General features: G+C 41.7%; 1 protein-coding gene and 1 pseudogene across 3 annotated transcripts in view; one reads left to right on the forward strand and one right to left on the reverse strand.

Moving 5' to 3' along the window:
• Positions 1-514: 514 nt before the first annotated feature.
• The window catches only part of Gprasp3 (G protein-coupled receptor associated sorting protein family member 3), a 32,632-nt gene continuing 17,992 nt past the window's right edge, over positions 515-15,154 (reverse strand). The window contains exons 1-5 of one of the 3 annotated variants that reach the window (XM_047535752.1): positions 7,096-7,321; positions 6,111-6,209; positions 5,668-5,746; positions 5,253-5,331; positions 515-4,718 (exon numbers count right to left, since the gene is read on the reverse strand). In XM_047535752.1, coding sequence (XP_047391708.1) covers positions 2,787-4,427 — 1,641 coding nt within the window. In that variant the 5' untranslated portion in view covers positions 4,428-4,718; positions 5,253-5,331; positions 5,668-5,746; positions 6,111-6,209; positions 7,096-7,321 and the 3' untranslated portion in view covers positions 515-2,786. Of the gene's footprint in view, positions 4,719-5,252; positions 5,332-5,667; positions 5,747-6,110; positions 6,210-6,953; positions 6,973-7,095; positions 7,322-15,154 lie in introns of those variants that run through there. The other 2 variants (XM_047535751.1, XM_047535750.1) reach the window with 2 other exon arrangements.
• On the forward strand, positions 9,697-10,975 carry LOC124971574 (glyceraldehyde-3-phosphate dehydrogenase-like; annotated as a pseudogene).

The raw sequence follows: 15,154 nt of genomic DNA on the forward strand, positions 1-15,154 counted from the left end.
CAGAACAAGAGGGATCAACAGTGCTACCCTAGTCTGAAACCAAAGGCTTCTGGAAACTCCCTGGAGAACCACTGGCAGAGTCTGCTTTGAAGAGTGAAAAAGTGAGAGTCTGATATCCTCAGGCATTGCAGGAGCAATCGACAACTCATTCAAGAATTGAGCATCCGTCTGTTGCTGCTTCCTTGTTCTTCCGACTTTCGTTCCATCCAAGTCACCATCCTATTGGACTGTGCTGCCCACATTTAGGGAGGGTCTCCATTTCAATTTGCTATCCCACATGCCAATCAGTCCTACACACAACCTCAGTGACATATCCAGAAGCCTCCTAATCATCGGCACCTCTTGATCCAATCAAATTGACAATTCATATTAACCATTACACTATTTTTGCAAAAGGATGAATTTATGCATATTATATGTTAAGGATATGCAATAAAATTTCTCAAAACTACATCAAGTGTTAACACAGGAAAAACATTATTCAAAAATACTTTGCAGAATCATATTTATTGACATGAAAATATATATAACTATATATGATATAGTTAGTTGTGAGGAAACAAGTTACAAATGATATTTATAGTATGATCTTGAGTTTCTTAACGGCCCAAAAATCTCAAATCATTTTATGGTTTCATACATAAAAATTTTCTCTAAAGCTCAGACCAGGGTCTGTAATTATTACCACGAGTCTTAGAGAATTCAACCATAGACCCAAGTCCTGAGATGCTTTTAAGACCATGTGGACTTCCAGGAATCACTGTCTTGTATGTTGAGACAGTAGTGCCACTCTGTTTTCCTATTATGTATTATTGAAGCTGCAGTTCTGGATCTAAATTTCTGCAGTTAAATTTACTCTCGGTTTCAGCTAGTACAAATGCAGAAAATGGACTTGCCTACTAGTAAAAGACACAGCATCTGTCCTTTCATATGACACAAAGGAGAATAAAACATAAATGAAAAAATTAAGGTATGATTTTTCAAAGAGAAAGAAAGCAACTACTTTTTCCAATGCAGAATGTGAAATATTCAGAATGATCCCAGCTCTTTTTAAAAAGAGGACATATTAATAGAAAAAGGGTATATAGGAACTTTCAATTTCTGGTAACTCCACACCTACATCTTATTCATTCAACAAAGTTTTGAACATCTACTATTTCCCAGATGCTGCCAGGTAAAATACATGCATTCATCTCAGACTTTCTTCTTAACCTCCAGCCAGGTATAGCCAAATGCAAAATGACAAGTGCATTTGTCCACAAAAGGAAGTGACATAATCCACTGCAAAATCAAACAGCTACAACCAGTCTCTGAACTTTGAAAGCTACTACCTAAAAAAGTCAAAGACTGTAAGGTCGTGTGGAGAGATGGGTTCTGGTGTAGGAAGAAAGAGCAATGACACCTGCCTACTGTGGGAATCTAGGAAAAAGTATTTAACTCTTCTCATTCACTGGGGAAACCAGAATAATGAGTTTTAATAATAACATAAGTATCTAGTTCATGGGATCGCTGTAAAAGGAGGGAAATTTTTTATTGTGAGTCTGACAGAGTAAGCACTAAACAAGTGTTTTCTCCCCACTTATACCTCCCTTTTATTCTGTGAGATGTATCTGACATAAATGAAACAGCCTAATGATTTAAGAATTATAAATGTAGTAAGAAAATTTTTAAAAATGAACAAATATTATGTTAGCACAAAAAGACCAGGAAGGATGCAAACTTCACAAATCATCTCAGCTGTTTATTCAGGAACAAAAGCTTCACACAGCAACAAGGGATACAGGGATGCAATGGCATCAGTGGACCCACCTTCCTGGTGGAAAATGAGCCACTGAACAAAGAAAGGAACTGGACCTATATAGCTTATTTTGAGGGGTGGTCTAGTGAGCATATCAGTTTGGGCACTCAGGAAACTGGTTTGTGAGAATTTGAAAATCTGTTTTTACTGGGCAGTAGTTCTTCTTGGAGAGTTGAGGGTCTGGGCTCAGCATTCAGTGTTTATCTCCTTCCCTTCAGGGTCCTATTGTACTGTCACTGGGAAAGGATGTGTTTGGGGAAGGATCAGTGGTTTGGCTTCCTTTCTCGGGATTGTTCTGTCATTGGGAAAGAATGTACTGAGAATGCTATCAATGTATGGCTTTCCTTTCACTCCCTTTACTTAAGCCTCACTGTCTAGGGGTTTTGTCATTTACTGTAATATATTACATTTCATCTGAAATGCTGGTTCATATCTATATTGTACAGTAAGTGTCTGGTATAGCTGGAATAAGGGAAAATTAGACATTTCTCTTACATTAAACAGTTATAACAACACCTGCCTCTATGTTTTGAGAAGTCACATTTGGGAATGAGTGTGTGTGTGTGTGTGTATATACACACACTGTATTATTGGTTATCTTTGTGTGTATATATGCCATATTACTGTTAAGAGATAACTCAATAATATTCTTTTCTGCCACTTGAAGCCACAAATGGATGTAAGATACTAATGTTCAAGTTACTTTATGTATAATAAACTGATTTACTCTTATTAAGTAAAATGTTAAAAATCTGCCTGCTTAGACAAGATAGAAATCAACAAACATTTTCACCTCTAGATTTAATATTCATTTGATGCACCAAAACACAGCTCCAAGCTAGAGCCTATCACAGATAACATTATGTTAACAATACAATGAATATTGTGCACACTCTAATAACCAAAACATTATGCAAGCCTCTTTGGGAATGTTCAGTCTGTCAGAATTTGAAGACTGTTCAGTGTTCTCTTTCATTTCTGGCTCATTTTACATTGCTTCAATGATCCCTTTAACCTCACGGAAAATGGCTGTAAGTGTATTATAACTCAAGTGATCAACAACTACAATTGAGCCCTTTCTTATATGCTCCTTTATGTTGATAAATATGGCCACAGCACTAACAAGGTTGGCTTTTGCCTCTTTCTGGTTAAAGATGAGTTTTAATGCTGCCAATGCCTTCATATTGATCATGTCTCTGGCTGCTGTTGGATTTTCAGACATATTCAAAAGTACTTTCAAGACAAGATTTCTAGTTTTACGATTTCCCTGGGATAGCAAATGGAAAAGCTCTGAAAAGTGATTGGCAACAATATAGTGATGAATATAATCAGTAGTCAGCTGCCCTAGTATCTTTAATCCAGAGTGCTGTCCAGGTGAATTCAAGGGGAAAGACATGGTTTCCTTACACATATGCTTCACATGTAATTCCACCTTGCGTTGTCTTTCATCCCCAGAAGGAGGATTCAGAGTAATTACCGTCTTTTTTCTTATTTCAGGGGAAGGAAAACTGAGCAAGCTTTCAATAAGTGTCACTACACCCACTTCATTAATGAATTCTTGGGCAAATGGATGAACATTATGGATACCCATTGCAATCTGTGCTATTTTATGAATGAGAGGATCAGTAGTTGACCTAAGTATGCTAATAAGCTTTTCAAATTCCTCAGAATCCATGTAACATTCCATTTTGCAAGGGCAAGCAAATGGCTTAATCCCATTCACCTCTCTGATCTTGATTTGGCGTCTAATTTCATCTATAGTCTGGATGCAAGGGTCAGAACCAAATGGGTACTCAGGCATAGGCTGTGAATTTGAGCGAGTGCTCCTAGAAGAGCAGGCTGCTGCAGCAGGTGAAGAATGAGTAGTTTCCTCTGTTGAGGCCAGGACAATATATGAAGAGGGCTTTGTCTCAGATGGGACCTGGGATCTAAATCCTAACACTGCTGGAGTTACAGCAGGGGCTTTGGGCCAGATAGTTACCTCAGACCAGTCCTTGGGTCTATTTTTTTCATTAATTTCATCAACAGGCTGAGGCCTAACTATTCGGCTCACAGGCTTAGGATTAGGGTCAAAACTAGCATCATCTCCTTCCCAAAACCAGTTCCCAATAACATTTTCTTCCTCTTCCTCCTCAGCCCCTGACCTAGGCTTGCTGCTGACCCCAGGTGTAGGCTCCAACTCAGGACGAACTTGGCCACCAATATGAGCTTTATTTTCATCTTTAGCACTGGCACGATTACTAGCTTCATCTCCCTTCCAAAACCAAGAATTGATACTGGACTCTTCCCCGGCCCAGAACCAAGTATCAACACCAGTATTATCTTTACTTGTGGAGCTGGTAGCCTCATTCTCAGCCTTGGGACTGATATTTGCCATGGCTTTCACTGGAGCCTTAGGCTCTGATAGGGCTCCTTCCTTAGTCTCAGCAACAACCCTATTTTTAGATACTGCTTTTGTCTCTGCAACTGCATCTGTTTTAGGTCGTGCCTTGACTTTTGCTTTGGACCGGGTCTTGGCTACAGGTTTGGATATGCCAGTAGCCTCCCTCTCTGCTCCACCTTTAGCCTGTACATTTGCTCTTTTTTCAGTTTTGGCCTGGGCTTTAGTCTTATTCTTGGTCCCAGTCATGCTTGAACAGCAGTTATACAGCCTTGTCCAGTCCTAGCCTTGGTTCTCAGTGTGTCCCACGTCAGTGTCTTTACTTTCTTATTGGGTCAGAGATGAACTTGGTGGCAAGAGTCAATTGTCAGTTTAGCAGTCCCACAGTCCCCTTTCTAAGCAGACAGTCTCTGTTGATGATACAGACAGTGTAGAGGAATACTTGGGCTGCTGGAGGATGATGGTTTCTGAATGCAGACCTGTTGAATGTGAAAATCTTCTGTCAATTTGGGGCCACCACAGCCACCACTGGAGATAAACCTGAGGTGAAGAAAGAAACGGGCTTTGAGTCTCCTCAAACTTTGCCTTTCTATACAGATTTGCATAAAAGGATACAATAGTAGAGATGGATTGTATGGTAGAAGTGGATTACTAAAAAACTCTACTACCTGGGTATGGTGGCACACACCTGTAATCCCAGTGACTGAGAAGCTGAGGCAGGAGGATTGCAAGTTTGAGGCCAGCCTCAGCAATTGAGCATGACCCTAAGCAACTTAGTGAGACCCTGTCACAAAATAAAATATAAAAAAGTGCTGAGGATATAGCTCAGTGGTGAAGTACCAAAAAAGAAAGAAAACTCTGCTACCTCATTTATCCCCTGCACATCCCACTAATGCCCAAACATCCTGCCCAAGTACTACCATTCTTTTCTTTTTTTCCTCTGTATTAAACAACAGGAATGGTAGGTAAGCTTGCTGAATGTAGAAGAGGATAAGGAGTACCCAGCCCCTTTGGAGCCATACTGATACATACTACCAAACACTATAGGTATACCCAGAGAGATTTCACACCAACCTGCACTGATCCAGTGCAATTTTGTCCTCTTCCTTGCTTTCAGTGTTGATAAAGAGCAACAGCTGACCCACAAACAGACCTACAGACAAAAATACACGTGGGATTGTAATTTTCAGTGTTTGCTAGACTGACTGCACTTTGGTATCTTAATACCTAGATATTTTTATATAACATTTCTGCACCACCCCTAGTTTTCCTCATGGCTTCTCTTCACATTTTCTGTTCCAATATCAACCAATTACCTACCATAAGCAGTCTTGACTTATCCTGCCCACATTATCTATACACAAATGTGAGGGCCAAGAGTCAGGAAAGTTGGAAAACAATGTCTCCAAGATATGATTTGACCTCACCCACTTGCCAACAGCCACCCCTAACCCCAATCAACGGGGGCTATTCACACACTCACACCCACCTTGGATCCAAATGAATAGTTTTGCTTCTTTTTTAATTAACTTCCAAGTGAACAGCTATCTACAGATCCCTACAGGGACCTAGAAAAGAACAGACCAATAGATAGAAGAAAAAAAAAAAGAAGATGGTACAATACACTTGACAAGGGTTATAACATGCTTTTGCATATTCAAGCCTATGCCAAATGTCTCCCACCAGTCTGCTCCCTCCAAAGTTTCCTAAGCCAAACCCCTCAAGACCTGCAGCCTATTTCCTTCCAACTCTGAAGTCAGTCATTTTCCTAGCAAAGGATACACCTCTTTGCCTGAAAAAAAAATATGAGGTACAGGAATAGATAGTGGAACTTAGACAATTGTTTAGAAAGCAGGCAGGGAAGCTAATGTGCATTATTATTTCAATACCATCTCTGCATGATGTCAACCCTCATACATATATAGATCCTACCTCATTCACCACCAATGCCAGCCTGGCCACAAAGGAGGGGTCCTCATGAAATGCTATCCTCGGCACCAAAGAGTCTCCTGGTTAGAGAAGAGTCAGTACCTATAAAAAGAAGCAGACATTCAGCAATCAAGACAATATTTAACAATGGTAAAAAAACATGTTAACAGACAGATTTCCAGAATCCAAGTTTGAACAACTCCTTTTTGACAATGAGGAGCAAAGGTAATGAAGACTAGCTCTCTCATCATTCCTCAGATACCCACCAACAAAAACACCTCAAAATCTTCTGTGCCACTCTTTCTGTATAAAAATGAGAGGGAATGTGAGGCTGTGATGGGTGATGTTTGAGTTTCCAGAAAGAGAAACCACAGAAGCAGACTGAAGTTCAAATGTTCTAAATATATCATTCAGAAAGATTTTCCATCTACTCTGACCTCCTATTCTCACACATCAAAATATTTATAGTGCACTGGGATGTTAAGAAAACAGATTCTGAATGCAATAAATAAATAAATAAATAAAGACCACACCATTAATTTACAGAGCTTGCTGTTATGAAATTCTACCAACTCATTCTGACAATTTGGTTGTACTAAATTGGGCATGGGAATCTAAATATAGAACGAAATAAGGCAGTGCTGTACTAAAGGTTGATGAAGATTTCATTTCAATTTCCTCATAACTACCCTCTCACTGCTCCCATTCCCCAGAACACTTACCAGACCTGCCTCAAACATGAGATACTTTCACATCAAGCAGGAGTCTGTGGGAAGGGACAGCACCTGGGACGCAGGGTCCAACAGGCCCCTTTCCAGGACAGCTGGTGTGACAAAGGCAACTCACTTCCCGCTATGCCTGCTGGGCTGGACAGAATTTGTATACCAGCCCCTGTTCCTGTTCCCGCGCACTGCGGCCTCCCGGGTGCCCCCTGCTTCAGCTCCTGAGCCGCCATTTCTCCCTCACAGCCTCCCCCCAGGGCTCTCACCGGGCACAGACACCGTCGAGGGCGGCGCGCGGGCGCTGGGAAAGCGGGCTGGGAAGTGGTTGGCGCAGTTGGCCTCCGGAGGCTCTGGCCGAGCCTCTCAGGCCACCCCGCCCCCTGCCCCGACCAGCGCGGGTCACTGCAGTTTCCTCGCCAGGGGTCCCCAGGCTCCGCGAACCCCTCTCAGGGCCGGGCTCCGCCACCTCGCCGCCTCCTTGCCTGGCTGCCAGCGTCTGCGGGGAGGGCTGTCAGCTGGCCACAGTGAAAGACCACCCCACGCCCCCTGCACGCCCCCACTTGCCTTCACAGGCTCAGGGCCCAGGACGTCGGGATACCCCTCCTATCCGGTCCTCTGCTCTCCTCTGGCAGCTCCTCACTCAGACTCCCACCGCTCTCCGTGCGCTCGGAATTGCAAAGAGGCGTCCCGCCCCCACGCCTCTGCACCAAACCGGGCAGGGGCTGCGCAGGATGCGGCAAGAACCGCTCGCCGCGAGGGTGTCGGGAAGGGGGCGGAGGGATACGGCGCGAATGGGCTCGACGCCCCCTCCCAGGCCCACCGTAGTTCCGACCCAGAGGTGGGCGGGGCCAGCGCCAGCCGGGGTCTGAGGGGCGGCTTAACACCAGCTGCCTCAGTCGCTCCCCGCGCACCTCAGCGTGCAGACCACCGCCCGTGTCCCGCGCTGCTACCCCGGTGGGACCGGCGGGCGGGCGGGCGGCTGGGGGCTGCGGGGAGCGCGATCGGGAGGTCGGGAAGAGCCGCGCTGGAGGGAGCAGCGGATGGATACCAAGCCGCCCCTCGGTGTGCCTGCACCCCAGACTGCGCAGTGCCTGCCCCCCTCCTTCCACTCCCCCTCCTTCCAGACGCTAATGGGAGGGGGTGTCACGACTGCAGGCTGCGGGGTTGGGGGGGTGGACAGGTGACCTCACTGCAGACCGCCAAGGGGGCTCTGGACTGGCTCTTCCATGTTTTTCCTTCACTGCTTCCTGGAGCCATGAAGGGGAGGAAGGCACTCCTGTTGCTTGGAGAACTGAAGTGGGGGAATCCTTTGAAAGGCCTCACCACTGTGCCCCTTCCAAAGGAAGACTGACCTAGACCCTTAGCCCTAGGAGACCCACTGCTGCTCTGCGCCAACAGTTACCCTTTCTGCCACACTGGCGATAGATATCTCGTTCCCAGGGGCAGTTCACTTGGCCATTGGGTCGTCCCCACAGCTGTCCAAGGCAGGGCTTTGCTCTCCCAGGACCAGCAAGAGGGGTTATACACTTCTCCCCCTGTTGTCCCCTGCAAAGTGTAAGGCACCAGCTAGGACCTGTCCTGGATCCATGCAGTCTGTTCTGTTGGGAAAAGAGTTCCTTACCCATGCAGTTTCTGAAGACGGATTTCCCCGGCTCTCCTCAACTTCCTCTTTCTCTCAGTCCTGCTTCCTGTTTAATAAATGCATGTGCACTCCCCCGCCCCATCATATACAATTTTTGACACACTGAAAAGGCGAGGTGGTTGAATTCAGATTATATATTCCATGAAAGATGGACCCCCTTTTCAGTGTTTTTTCACCTCTGTAGCCTCAGCTTCTAAGTAGAAAATCAGTGGTAAGGAGTTAAGTTGCCAGTGAGTCGTGAAAATTCCATAGTAGTCTTTTATTATTTTCAGCTCCATGCTAATATTCTACAGCTATGCCTTTATCTTTGATGCCTGTAAACCCAGCGCTTGGCCCAGAGTCAGCCACACAGGAGATGGCTGCCTACATGGTTTTTCAATAGAGGAAGGAAGCAAGAGGCAAGTAGATTTTGAGTCAGCTCCTGAAGCACACACATATTAGAAATAGTAAGAATACCTCCATTTTATAAGACACAAAAAGTCAGCAAAAATTAATGATTCTTTTATTTGTTAATTTGTATTCCCTTTGGGAGTTCCTCAATCCGACAGATCAGTATACTGTAATTTAGAAGGTGCTAGTTATGTAAGTTGAGCATCCATCCCTTATCCAAAATGCTTGAGAGCAGAACTGTTTAAAAGTTGTGCATCTTTAATCCAAAAATCTGAAGTGCTCCAAAATTGGAACTTAAATTTTGAAGCATCACAAGCTTATTATTTGGAGTATGTGAGATTTCAGATTGGGGATGCTCAACCTGTAAAGTCTGTAAATTTTCCGAAATCTGAAAAACTCTGAAATCTGAGCATTTTGGATTAGGGATATTCAATCTGTATGCACAAGGATATTCACTAAAGGTATTTCTTATAATAACAATTGTAAATATATGTCCATCAATAGGGAAAGTAGTACATTTATTTGATGAAGTACTATTCTACTTTACTGTGATATCAGAAAGAGTGAAATAGCTCTCTATATGCCAAAATGGAAATAACTCCAGATCCAATATTAAGTGAAAATGGAAATTGTAGAGTAATATATATGATTCCTTTTATGGAAATCAAGCTTTGTTTAAAAAAACCCTTGATATACACAAACACACGTTTCATATGTGTGCATATGTATGTGCCCATACCAAATTGCTAAGTTATTAGCTCTGAGGAAGCCCTATTTGACAGCCACATCTCATGCAGTGCTAGTTGTGTTCCTGAGACACAATAGTGAGGGTTGAATGAATTTGGTCTTGTTGGGCACCAGGTATAATTCTGACAAAGCGAATACTGCTGCTATCAATGACACATTCATTGACCTCAACTACATTGTCCATGTGTTCTGGTATTATTCCACCCAATGAAAGTTCAATTGTACAATCAAGTCAAGGAACATGAAACTTGTAATCAATGGAAAGTCCATCTCCATCTTCCAAGAGCAAGATCCCACCAACATCAAAGGGGTGATGCTGGTACTGAATATGTCATGGAGTCCACTATGGTGTCTTCACTCCTATGGAGAAGGCCAGGGCTTGTTGCCAGGGCTCATTTGAAGGGTCGTGCTAAAATGGTAATCATCTCTGCCTCTTCTGCTGATGCCCCCATGTTTGTGATGGGTGCAAACTCCCTCAAGTTCATCAGGAATGCCTCCTGCACCACCAACTGCTTAGCTCCCCTGAACAAAGACATCCATGTCAATTTTGGCATTGTGGCAAATGACCAGAGTCCATGCCATCACTACCACTCAGACAGTGGACTGCCTTGCTGGGAAACTCTGGCATGATGACTGTGGGGCTTCCCAGGACATCATCCCTGCATCCATTGATATTGCCAAGGCTGTGAGCAAGGTCATATCTGAACTGAATGGAAAGCTCACTGGCATGGCCTTCTGTATGCCCACCCTCAATATGTCAGTCAAAAATCTGACCTACCACCTGGAGAAAGCTGCCAAATATGACATCAAGAAGGTGATGAATGCCAGGTGGTGGCACATGCCTGAAATTCCAGCAGCTTGGGTGGTTGAGGCAAGAGGATCACAAGTTCAAAGCCAGCCTCAGCAACTTAGTGAGGCCCTAAGCAACTTAGTGAGACCCTCCCTCTAAATAAAATATAAAAAGGGCTGGGGATGTGGTTCTGTGTTTAAGTACCCTTGGGTTCAATCCCTGGTACCAAAAAATGAAGAAGAAGAAGTTGGCAAAGCTGACATCAGAGGGTCCCCTCAAGGGCATCCTGGGCTACATCAAGGATCAGGTTGTCTCCTGTGACTTGAGCAGTGATACCCACTCTTCCACCTTCAATCCTGGCACTGGCATTGCCCTCAACAATCACTTTTTCAAGCTCATTTTCTAGTATTATGGTGAATTTGGCTACTGCAACAGGGTGGTAGATTTTATGGTCTATGCAGCATCCAAAGAGTTAGAGTCCCTGGCCCACCCACCCCAGCAAGAACACAAGAGGAAGAGAAAGACCCTCAGCTGCTGGGGAGACCCTATCCCACAACTCAATCCTTCATCACACTGAGAATCCCACCCCACCCCCAGTATCCATCCCAGACTCCTGAAGGAGCAGATGGCCTTAGGGAGCCCTACTGTCACTTCATCAACAATAAAGTCCATTGCACCCTGAGAGGGAGAGAGAGAGAACTTTAAAGTAAATTATGTTGTATTATTTCAAAATCTATAAGGCTGGGAGGTGTAATTCACTTATAAAAACAGGAAAAATTGTATACTCAAAACATTTATAAATGAAATTCTCATGTGCTTTTGATGAATACATTAGTAGCATAGTCGTTTCAGAACAAGAGAGTGAAAATTCCCTCTTCCTGGTTTGGTCAAACTGGACCTGAGTATTACATGTGAGGATGGTAAAACACTGAGATGAACAATGATGAAGGCACTAGCAAGCATGTCTTCATTTATTTGTACTCCATCACTCTACTTTTCTTTATTTAGATGTAAGTTTCTAACCAGTATTATTGTTTCTTCTTCCTGAAGAACTTTTTTTGTGGTGGGGGAGGGGGTTACTAGGGATTGAACCCAGGGCACTTAAACACTGAGCACATCCTCAGCCCTATTGTATTTTTTATATTAAGACAATGTCTTTCTAAGTTGCGTAGGTACTCACTAAGTTGCTGAGGCTGGCTTTGAACTTGTGATCCTCCTGCCTCAGCCTCCCGAGCTGCTGCCTGATAAACTTACTAACCTTATTTGTAGGGTAGATCTGCTGGCAATGAGTATATCCTCTGTTCCTATTTGAGAAATTATTTCTTCTTTGTGTTTGTTTGAAGGACAATTCCAGTGGTCATAGAAATACAGGGTTTAAAAAAATTTTTTAGTTGTAGATGGACACAATACCTTTATTTATTTATTTTTATGTGATGCTGAGGATTGAACTCAGTGCCTCACCTGTGCTAGGAAAATGCTCTACCATTGAGCTACAATCCCAGGCCAAAGGTTGGTGCTTTTCATTTTAAATATTTTGCTGCATTTTCTCATTTTTATTTTATTTTTTTATTAGATCATTATCATTATACATAGTGGTTGGGATCATCCTCACAAACTTATACATACATGGAATTCAATTTCAGTTCACAATCCTCCCTTTTCCCACCCTATTTCTCCCATACTCTCTCTCCTCCCCCTTTCTCCTTCCTCTAGTCTGCTAGACTTCCTTTCACTCATCTATTTATTTATATTTAATTGGCTCTTTTTTACTTATAAAGATGAAATTCCCTGTGGTATATTTATATATGCACATAACATGATTTATTTTATTTTATTGTTTGTTGTTTATAGATATACATGACGGTAGGGTGTATTTTGACATACACTCTGCCTCTCAATCTCCTTCCTCAGTGCAGCGGGCCATATAGCACATTTCGTAGAGGGCCAGACTCTCATGCTGGAGGCCCAGGTTCGAGTCCCCAGCACTCTGGGGTTCTGGAAATCTCCTTCCTCTACACTACTGATTCTCCTATATCTTTATGATATCCTAGCTTCCTCTTCCCCTTTCCTTTATTTTATTCTAACTTCCAAACATGAGAGAAAACGTTTGACCTTTGAGTTTCTGAGTTTGTCTTATTTCACTTAGAATGATATTCTCCATTTCCATTCATTTACCAGCAAAGGTCATAATTTCATTTTTCTTTAAGGCTGAGTAGGACTCCATTGTATATATATACCACAATATATTAATTCATTCATCCATTGATGGGCACCTGGATTGATTCCATAATTTAGTTATTTTGAATTCTACTGCTATAAACATTGAGGTGGCTATATCACTACAGTATGTTGATTTTCAATCTTTTGTGAATATACCAAGGAATGAGAGAGCTGGGTTGCATGGTGGTTCCATTCCTAGTTTTTTGAGGACTCTCCATACTGATTTCCAGAGTGGTTGTACTTGTCTGCAGTCCAACCAAAAATGTACAAGTATACCTTTTTCCCACAACCTCACCAGCATTTATTATCATTTGTATTCTTGATCATTGCCATTCTGACTGGAGTAAGATGAAATCTTAGTGTAGTTTTGATTTGTATTTCCATGATTACTAGAAATGTTGAACATTTTTTCATATATTTGGCCATTTGTGTTTCTTTGGTAAGTTTCTGTTTAGTTCTTTTTCCCATTTATTAATTGGGTTGTTAGTTGTTTTGATTGTGTTTTTTGAATTCTTTATATATTCTGGATATTAATCCCCTATTAGAGGAGTAGCTGTTCAAGATATTCGCCCATTCTGTAGGCTCTCTCTTAATGTTCTTAATCATTTCCTTCACTGTGCAGAAGATTTTTAGTTTGATGGCATCCCACTTATTGATTCTTGGTTTTATTTCTTGTGCTTTAGGGGTCTTGTTAAGGAAGTTGTTGCCAGCACAGACATGATATAGTGTTGACCTTCTGTTTTCTTCTAGAAGTTGCAAGGTTTCTGGTCTAATTCATAAGTCTTTGATCTTTTTTGATTTGAGTCTTGTGCAGGGAGAAAGATAAGAATCTACTTTCATTTTTCTACATAAAGCTATCCATTTTTCCCAGCACAATTTGCTTAAAAGGCTGTCTTTTCTCCAAAATATAATTTGGCACCTTTGTCATGTATCAAAGTCTACAGTATATGGATTTTTCTCAATGTATTCTATTATGTTCCATTGGTTTTCATGTCCATTTTGATGCTAACAGCATACTGTTTTGGTTATTTTAGTTCTGTAGTATAATTTCAGACCACGTATTGTAATGCCTCCTACTTCACTTTTCATGTTCAGTATTACTTTGGCTATTCTGGGTCTCTTATTCCTCCAAATGAATTTCAGAATTTTTTTCTAATTCTGTGAAGAATGTCATTGGTATTTCCATGGGGATCACATTGAATTTGTACATTGCTTTTGGTAGAATGGCCATTTTGACAATATTATTTCTGCGTATCCAAGAACATGGGAGGTCTTTCCATTTTTTAAGGTTTTCTTCAATTTCTTTCTTTAGTATTTTATAGTTTTCATTGTAGCGCTCCTTTACCTCCATGGTTAGATTGATTCCCAAGTATTTAATTTTTTTGAGGTTGTTGTGAATGGGATAGTTTTCCTGATTTCTTCCTTGGCTGAATCACTCTTGAAATATAGGAAAGCTATTGATTTATGGGTGTTGATCTTGTATTCTGCTACTTTACTGAATTCTAGAAGTCTTTTAGAGAGTTTTTTTTGGGGGGTCTTCTAGATATAGGATCATGTCATTGGCAAACAGAGATAGTTTGATTTCTTCTTTTCCTATCTATATCGCTTTGATTTCCTTCTCTTGCCTGATTACTCTGGCTAATGTTTCGAGAACTATATTAGATAGGAGTGGTGAGAGGGTATAGCCTTGTCTTGTTCCTGATTTTAGAGAAAATGCTTTTTGTTTTTCTCCATTTATTATGATGTTGACTTTGGGCTTGTCATAAATAGCTTTTATGATATTGGGGTAAGATCCTTCTATCCCTAGCTTCTCCAATGTTCCTCTCTTTTTCCCTTACCCCTGCCATTATGTATCATCAGGCACTTATCAGAGAAAACATTTGGCCTTTGGTTTTTTTGGAATTGGCTTATTTCACTTAGCATGATATTCTCCAACTCCATCCATTTGCAAATGCCATAATTTTATTCTTCTTTATGGCTGAGTAATTTTCCATTGTGTATATATACCACAGTTTCTTTATCCATTCATCTATCGAAGGGCATTAACATGTGGGTGTTGGATGTCATCAAAGACCTTTTATGCATCTATTGAGATGATTCTGTGGTTCTTGTTCTTATTTCTGTTTAAGTGGTGAATCACATTTATTGATTTGTGTATGTTGAATCAACCTTGCTTCCCTGGAATGAAATCCACTTGATCATGGTTTATTTATCTTTTTGATGTGTTTTTCAATGCTGTTTGATAATATTTTATTAAGAATTTTTGCATCTATGTTCTTCAGAGATATTGGTCTGTAGTTCTCTTTCCTTGATGTGTCTTTATCTGGTTTTGGTATCAGGGTTCCACTTTCTCCTTGCTTACATGGTATCTGACAAGTCCCCTGAAGATTTTGTACTTATTCCTCTATATGTAGGGGATTTTCTTTTCTTTTCTTTTCTTTTGGTATCAGGGATTGAACCCAGAGGTAGTTACCCACTGAGCCACATTCCCAGCCCTTTTTAAAACTTTTTTGTTTTGAGATAGGGTCTCAGTAAG

The sequence above is a fragment of the Sciurus carolinensis genome, chromosome X (genome assembly GCF_902686445.1).
Source record: "Sciurus carolinensis chromosome X, mSciCar1.2, whole genome shotgun sequence".
Taxonomy (NCBI): domain Eukaryota; kingdom Metazoa; phylum Chordata; class Mammalia; order Rodentia; family Sciuridae; genus Sciurus; species Sciurus carolinensis.